The sequence below is a fragment of the Otolemur garnettii genome, unplaced genomic scaffold (assembly GCF_000181295.1).
Source record: "Otolemur garnettii isolate 467f Iridium unplaced genomic scaffold, OtoGar3 scaffold00011, whole genome shotgun sequence".
In the NCBI taxonomy this organism is placed as follows: Eukaryota; Metazoa; Chordata; class Mammalia; order Primates; family Galagidae; genus Otolemur; species Otolemur garnettii.
Window position 1 is genome coordinate 4,978,461 of NW_003852406.1, and position 8,881 is coordinate 4,987,341.

Below are 8,881 nucleotides of genomic sequence, written 5' to 3' on the forward strand. Positions count from 1 at the left end.
GTCATTGTTGTTTGGCGGTCCGGGCTGGGGATTCGAACCCGCCACCTTAGGTGTACGTGGCTGGCGCCTTAGCCGGTTGAGCTATAGGCGCCGAGCCAAACACTGAACTTTAAATGAGTGAACCTTACGGTATGTAAATTACAGATCAATGAAGAAGCTAAAAAAAAAAAAAATTGAGTGTTGAGCTAAGTGATCTCTAGGGTCAGTCGCAGCTCTGAGCTCCAGATCAGCAAGTCCCCATGTGGGTGTTCTCTCTGGGTGTCCCACTGGGGCAGTAGTGCTGAAGTGATGTATTGCACAGGGAGGCCATGGGCGGGAGACAACACGCCTTACTCAGGTTCTCCCTCTTCCCTTTCTGCACTGTCACTTTTGTCCCACTAGTTTGAGTTCATTTTACTTTTATCTTTTATTACAATAGGTTTCTAATGGGCCTCCCATCTCAGCCCTTCTAGTCTATCCTATTCAGTCTGCCACAGGCCTTTCTAAATCCCAGTATTGAGCATATTAATTCTAGTTCCAGTTCTTGGAGAGCAGAATAGGCACACTCCACCTTGCTGCTCCCACTCAATGCAGCGATATACCCTACATGGAATGCACAGGGCAGCTTTTGGAGGACTCTGAAAAGTAGATAGCAGCAAGTACATTGAGGAAGATGGCCGGGATCTGAAGCACTTCCAAACTGAAAGTGGGTTTATGGACTGCTTCCCTCTGCTATTCACTGGCCTGACTTCAGAGCGGCCTGAAACTCAGAAGTGGATGTCAATACCAAGAGCCCAGGAGGAGCCCTGGGCTTGAGTTTGGGGAGCTGAAGGAGTTGTCCTAGAGGGTGGGAGTGCCCCCATTTTCCCTGCTCCTCTCTTTATTCCCTCACGCTTAGGTCCCAGACACTCCTCTTAGTAATTAACAGAACTAACAGACAGAAAATCAGCAATGATATAGAAGAAGTGAACAATACCATCAACGAACTGGGTCTAATTAACGTTTATAGAACATTCTACCCAACGGCACGTGGGATATTCACAAAAATTTGCCCATATTCTGTTTTATAAAAGCAAATCTTAACAAACTGAAAATAAAACTGGACAAAGTGGGATGGTTGTTCATTTTAGTATCATAATCTGTTATATTTCAACATGTATGTACCTTTTCTAAAAAATGATTAAAAAACATGAAATTTACCCCCTTAAGCATTAAGTCATAGTACAGTAGTGATAACTGCATGCACGCTATTATATAACTGATCTCTAAAACCCTTTCATTTTGTAAAACTGAAACTGTATAACATTAAACCACTCCCTTTTCTCCCTCCCCCTGGCAACCACCATTCTGCTTTCTGTCTCTAAGAGTCTGACTGTGTATGTTCTATGGCCATAATGGAATTAAACCAAAATCATAAAAACAAAGGTAACAAGAGATTCTCCAGACACTTGGAAGCTAAACAACATACTTATAAATGATCTATGGGCCAAAGAATAAGCCTCAAGGAAAACTGGGAAATTTTGGACTCAACAAAAATGAAAATACAACATATTAAAATTTGTGGGATGGAGCCAAAGTAATGTTTAGAGGAAAATTTGTAGCATTAAATAGTTATGTTAGGAAAAAAGGAAGGTCTCAAAGTCAATAATCAAAGCTGCTACCTTACAAAACTAGAAAAAGAAGAGCAAAATAAATCCAGAGTAAGCAGAAGAAGTAACATACATAATATCAGAAATCAATTAAAAATAGAAAATTAAAAAAAAATAGAGAAGATCAATGAAACCAAAAACTGTTTCTTTGAAAAGATTAATGAAATTGATAAATCTCTAGAAAAACTGACCAAGAGGAAAATGAAGACACAGATTACCAATGTCAGGAAGGAAAGCGGGACAGCACTACAGATCTTGAAGAAAGGATAACAAGAAGGAATTATGAACAGATCTATGTGAATAAACTCAACTTAGATAAATGGACCAATTCTTGAAAACCACGAACTACAAAAACTCACCTAAGATGGTCCTGCAACTATTAAAGAAATTGAATTCATAGTTTCTGAAGAATTCTGTGCTGGCGGTCACTGCTGAAGGACTCAAGTCTGTGTTTTTCACCTTGACCTCCTCTTCTCCTAATTTTTCTAGGTTTCCGTCCCTCCTGGTGTGCCCCATTCAAAGGGGGGAGGGCTTTTCACACCTTGCTTTTAGGTTTCTTTTATTTTAGCCTGTGCTCATTCCTGTAATTCTTGATTTACCCAAATCCCATCTGTTCTTTAAGACCCAAATCATTACTTTTCATATTATCCCTGGAATCCCTCAGGCCAGAAAGCAACCAGTTTATTGGGGCCACATTATTCCAGTCCCTAACAGAACTGTCCCTACGAGACAGCAGGCAAAGCAGCCACAATGAAATGTGCTGTAAAAATGTTAGTGTGGCAATTATGAGATAAAGTTCCCTATGAAGCATTGTTTTTGCAACTTTATGGGTAGGAACAAAAAATAATCAGGTACTGAGAAAATCTTTCTGTCTTCCCAGGACTGCTCTGGCTCTTCCCAGTGAAACCAAAGAGCTTGTCATGGTTTGCTTTTTGTCCTGATAGCCTGTACCCCAGTTTTTAGGCTACTCTACTATTTGTTTTTCTTTTCTTTGGTCCTGATTTTCTACTTGTATTTTATTATTGTGCTGCTCACGATTTCATTGTAAAGCCATCTCAAATCCTTTGTAGGCCTTGCTTATGGCAGACACTTAGATACCTGAAGGAATACTGGATGCCTCAAACATTCATGGGGCCCCTCAGCATAGCACTGCAAAGGCATTACTTCTCTGAGGGCCGCTGTCAACTGGCAAAAGGAAACAAAGTATTGAGCAACTACGGGGCAGATGACTGCTTGTCTTCAAAGAAGTTGTTCTAACATCTAGAGTTGTGAGTCTTGCTTATGGCTCTACCCAGTCTTGGGGGACCCCCTGATGGAGTGAGAGTTGAATTTAGCAAAGCCTAGGTGGCACATGTAGGTTCATGGCTTTACTTTATTTTTATTTATTTATTTATTTTTTGGAGACAGTCTCAAACTGTTGTACTGGGTAGAGGGCCGTGGCATCATAGCTCACAGCAACCTCCAACTCTTGGACTCAAGCAATCCTCTTGCCTCAGTTTTTCTATTTTTAGTAGAGACGGGGTCTCACTTTTTTGTTCAGGAAGAAAAAAATGATCTACAAGGGCCAGTCCTTCTGAATACCCCTTCATATCTGAAAACCAAACCCTGGTGTCATAGGAGTTTGCCAGTCTGGTTTGTGAGGTGTCCAACTCCAAGTTTCACTAATGCTAAAAAGGTTTAATGGATGCTTTACATGTATTTCTTGGCTTAAAATACTTCCTTGGTCACCTTCTCTTACATCGTTACCATCATTAGCACTGCCAGGTTCTTGTACTAGAGACAGGTATCAAATTCCCACACATATTATAAAATTCTCAAATCTGTACCCCGTATTATGTGTTTCCTAACCACTTGATCAGTGTTAGCTCAAACAACAGCTCAAGGTAATGTTTCAGAGAGAGAGAGAGCATAAATACACCTTAAAGAGTTCCAGGGAACCCCACATGCCTTAGCCTGGCATTCCAGACCCCCCTCCCCAGTCTGGATCCAGACTATTTCTCTACCTGGGTCCTGCTGCTTCTCAAACAAATCTCTTAGTCCAGATGGAGCCCGAGCAGGGGTCCTCAGTCCCACTGCTGTGCCTTTGCCCATGTCCCCTGCCTGGAACATTCTTCTCCCTTTCCTTAATCACCCGACATAAAACTCTCTGGCTTACTCAACTTTTCTGTCTGCACTATCTCTTTTCTGAAGCATTTCCTGCGCCAGTACTCAATGCCTTGAATTATTACTTAGCTGTTTTAACTTTCTGGAGGGCTGGAATCTCATCAGTTTTCCTTAGTTTCTGCGTTCTCTGCCTGGCAGTACTATTCACAGAGAAGGTGGTTATTCTGGTTGACTGTATGATAACCATACAGGGCCACAATTTAAAATACACGATTATTGGTTCTCGGTTAAAGCCACAAGGCCAGACTGTCAAGTTAGATGGTGTGGCGTGAGAGAAGTAGGGTCTAGGCGCCAGAGGGCCAACATCTCTGGGCACTACCCGGCACCTTGCACATCCCTGCCGCAGGGGGCCCTGCTGGGGGCTGAGGCTGAAGCCGGAGGGTCACTCGTGCTGGCTTCCGACTTAAAGCACATCGCTCCCGGCCAGGCTGCCGGGGTGCGCGGCGTCCTGGGCTCACCTGATCTGCATCCCTTTTCTGCAGGAGCACATGTCCTTGCGCAGGAAGAGGCTGTTGAGCGTGACCGCCCCGATCAGGAAGAAGAGCTGCTTCACCGCCTGCCGCACGAGCTCGGGGTCCAGGCCGTTCTGGCACATGGTGCAGTAGAAGTAGCTCAGCTGCTGCAGCACGGAGGTCATCGTGTAGGCGGCGTCCGTGTCGTCTATGCTGGAGGACCGCTTGCGGAAGCCCGTGGGCTTCAGCCCCGAAATGCCCTGCAGACTCTCGGACTCCAGCATGCCCGGCACTGCGGAGAAAAAGCCAATGTCCCGCTCTCACGCGCCTGTTTCAGGAGATGGGCGTCTCCTACAAGACTCAGGGGGTGTAGCTGGGATAGGGAGCAAAACAATCATGATTCGTGACTCCCTGAGGGGCTGCGGGGTGCACAGCCGTTTCCAGAAGGGCAGCTGCTCCTTCCTTTATGTTGGAGGTAGCTGGTCTCCCGCTTCACTTGAAAACAGCGGGTCAGCATGAGAACTCGTAGTCGGGAGCCATGTAAAGCCTGCGGTATTTACATTTCAGAAAATTAAGAAAAATATACAAGAATTTGAATGGGACTTTAGGATTTCAAAAATACTTGGCTGAGCCCGAGAGCCATATAAGAACAAGTACCACATAAATAGTGGTAGAAGTTCCCCCCACCTTTTTCCCTTCAGGATGAATCATCCATATAGGAAAAAACCAACCAAACAAATAACAACAACAAAAAACCCTACTGACAGTGTACTTTATGGAATCATTTAAGCTTTTTAGACTGTATTACTCATAACCACACATTCCATAAGCAGATTTAATGTTTCAAAAAGTCTCAGTTACTATGAATATTTTTTGGTCATCAATTTTTTTCTTACCTATTATTGGTTGGATGTTATTTTCCATTATGATAATGAACTGATGATATATTCGTATAGCCACATCACTGAGAATCTGTCTGTATTCCGAAAGGTCAAAATTGTTCAAGCAATTCTTATTCTGATGTGGACTATTATGCTTCATGAATTCCTAAAAGCAATTTTGAACATATAAATATTAGAATATAAACATGCAGGAAATTAAAATAATATTATAATCAGCTTCCATTATAACTCTTTCACCTTAAAACTTAGTGCCTGATTTATATCAAAGGAGGTCCTGATGTTTGGGATAGCCCTGATTTCCTGTGCAATCTCAGCCCATCGTATGTCACTGTACTGCCCACTCCCCTACAAACATCGACCCTAGTTCCTACAGAGTGGAGAACACTTCTCACAGAAGCTCACAGAAAAATACTGCAGAACCCAAGGAGACAAATTAGTGTAAGAGGAAAGTAGATGTAATGAGATTCATAACCTTATAATTACAGGGTATAGACCAATCTGAAATATTTTAAGATCCATATTATGGACAGAAAGTTTGTGTTCTCTTAAAATTTATATGTGGAAGCCCCAGCTCTCCAGCATGGCTGTGTTTGGAGATGGGCCCACTAAAGGACTAGTTAAGATTACATGGATTGTGAGGGTGGGACTCTTATCCAAAAGGATTAGTGTCCTTATAGGAAGAGACACCAGAGAGCATTTGCCCACTCTCCCTCCCACCCCTCACCTGTTCACCCCATGCACTCAGGAAAGGTCCTGTGAAAATGTGGAGAGAAGGTGGCCATCAGCAAACCAGGATGAGTGCCCTCACTAGGAACCAATCATGCTAGCACCCGAATCCCAGTTATCTGGCCTCCAGGACTAAAATAAATCTCTGATTCTCAAACTGAACAGTCTGAAGTATTTTTTTATAAAGCACACTAATGCAAGATGCTTAACATGCTCAAAGAGATAAAGGAAAAAGAAAACATTAAGAATGAGGTATTGAGGCTCAGCACCCATAGTTCAATGGTTAGGACGCTGGCCACATGCACTGGGGCTGGCAGGTTCAAGTCCAGCCAGGGCCTGCTAAACATCAATGACAACGACAACAACAACAACAACAACAATAAAAACAGCCGGGCGTTGTGGCAGACACCTGTAGTCCCAGCTACTTGGGAGGCTAAGGCAAGAGAATCACTTAAGCCCAGGAGTTGGAGGTTGCTATGAACTGTGATGCCACGGCACTCTACCCAGGGTGACACAATGACACCTCTGCCTCCAAAAAATCAATTAATTAATTAATTAAAGAATAAGGTATTAAGAAAAAACGTAGGGGCAGCACCTGTGGCTCAAGGAATAGGGTGCTGGCCCCATATGCCAGAGGTGGTGGGTTCAAACCCAGCCCTGGCCAAAAACTGCAAGAAAGAAAAAACGTAGAGGTGAATAAGAACCAGAGAAATTTTATAAATAAAAATCTGGTAACTAAAAAAAACAGACAGGGAAGAGAACATTGTTATACGTGGCTGAAGGAGGTAAAGAAAGGATCAGCAAATAAATAGTGCTGAATAATATACCATTCCAGCGATGTTTCACTGAGGCCGGTGGGTCTTAAATTGACTAGACAGTGGCTCTCCATTTCCAACCTTAGTCAGAGGTTGGATTTGCTCTGTTTACAACTTTTGTTCTATCTTACCAGTCAGATTACGGTTACACTTTACCTTCTTTCCATCGGGACAACTGGCTATCCATACAGAAGAAGATAAGGAATCACCTCATGTATCAATTTGAGATCAATTAATAATGACACCGATTTTGGATAGGTAAAAACATAATTGTGAACGCTAAATGTGAACTACGAAAGTCTAGAAGAGAATATTTTCATGATCTCAGGCTAGGGAAGAATTTCTTGAATAAGATTCACAGTACAGGCTCGGCGCCTGTGGCTCAAGTGGCTAAGGCGCCAGCCACATACACCTAAGGTGGCAGGCTCCAAATCTAGCCCGGGCCCGCCAAACAACAATGATGGCTGCAACCAAAAAAAAATAGCTGGGTGTTGTGGTGGGCGCCTGTGGTCCCAGCTACTTGGGAAGCTGAGGCAGGAGATTTGCTTGAGCCCAGGAGTTGGGGGGTTCCTGTGAGCTGTGATGCCACAGCACTCTACACAGGGGGACAGCTTGAGGCTCTGTCTCAAAAAAAAGATCCACAGTACAAATCATAGAAGAATAAGAGTGATAGATTTCAGTGTCCCAAAATTCAAAAACTATATCTGACCAAGGATTTAATTTAGGAAATTAGAAGATCCACCTATAACACGTAAGGACCTCCTATAATCAACAAGAATAAAAATAGATCCAAAGAAAAATGAAGAAAGAATGTGGCTAGGTAATTTAACCCAAGGGACCAATAAGCATACGAACTGATGCTGGATTTCACTAGCAATCAAATAAACGCAATTTAAGTCAACAAGATGCCATCTTCTGCCCTCGAGATGGGTAAACGATAATAATGCCTATCAACATCAAGTGTTGGTAAAGGCAGGGGACCTTGGAAACTTCGTATACTGCCGGTGGGACTCTAAAATAGTGCAGCCATTTTAGAGAGCCCTGAAAACCCTAAAAGTCATGTTGTTGTTTTAGTTCCCTGAAATTTTTCTCTGTGAGTACTCGAAGGTGGAGAACTCATTTATGACATCAGACTCCTAGAAGCAAGGTCAGAATCGCAAAGGAGATATTTTCATAGACTATGGAAAACAATCAGAATCTTGTAAAGAGAACAGCAGTGACAAGACAGGCATAGTGAACCGAGGGCTGTAGTTTAGAGTCATCACACTAAAAGTTTCCCAGCCAGAAGGAAACTTAAAATTCATCTAATCCACCTATTGATTTAGAAGTAAAGGAAACCTCGGAGGCTCAGTGCCATGTTCAAGGTCTCAGCTTCTTCTAGAAGTCTCTGGCTTGTGGTGGACACCTAGGAGTCCAGTATGGTCTGCTGTGTGCAGAGGAGCCAGACGGCCACTTGCAACAGAAGCCACGCCTGGCCCTGGCTGTCCGGATCCCTAATCCCTCCAGGAAGCTCTGGCTCATGAGGAGGTCACACACGACACAGCACAGGCAAGGATGCATACCTCTTCTCCGCTGTACTGCTTCAGGCAGTTGAGGAAATGGCAGGTATTGGAAAGCCAAAAGGACAGCATCTCAAAGTCTTCTAAATGTTCCTTTAAAAAAGTAAGAAAAAAAAAATTGGACTGGATGCTTAGCCATGCCTCTGACCATCTTACTTGTTTGGTTAACTTGTAGCTTTGGGCTAAAATTAATTTTTTTTAATGCACTAAGGCTTTAATCCAATTCATGTTGTAATTATACATGTAAGAGCTTATATGTATATGGCAGGTTACGGTCTGCAAAATGTTTCTGTACAGGTACATCAATCACTATGAAGCTTGCAGCAGGCCTGGCAGGAATGCACAAGAAATATGCGTCTCGGTTCTTGCTCTCCGAAGTTCACATTCCGACCAGGAAGACAGATCTAACAAAGGGAGGACACAGTCAAACAGGTGACCAAGTGCCCAAACGATGGGTGTAGGCTGTGCTTCCAAAATTCAGGACAGAGCTGACAAGGATGCAGGACAGCTGGGGAAACTCAGAGAGAGACAGCAGGATCAAGCCCTTGAAAAGGGAGAAGGGACAGGGGGACTTTTGGGGCAGGAGGAGGAGGAATAAGTAAAGAAGGCAAGCTGGCTTCCACAGGGAGCAGAGGG

General features: G+C 43.4%; 1 protein-coding gene across 1 annotated transcript in view; it reads right to left on the reverse strand.

Moving 5' to 3' along the window:
- MYO5C (myosin VC) overlaps positions 1-8,881 on the reverse strand; it is a 106,069-nt gene that overhangs the window by 5,358 nt on the left and 91,830 nt on the right. Inside the window, exons 36-38 of the mRNA XM_003784366.1 lie at positions 8,249-8,338; positions 5,140-5,290; positions 4,250-4,535 (exon numbers count right to left, since the gene is read on the reverse strand). Of these exons, the coding sequence (XP_003784414.1) occupies positions 4,250-4,535; positions 5,140-5,290; positions 8,249-8,338 (527 nt within the window). The remainder of the gene's footprint in view (positions 1-4,249; positions 4,536-5,139; positions 5,291-8,248; positions 8,339-8,881) is intronic.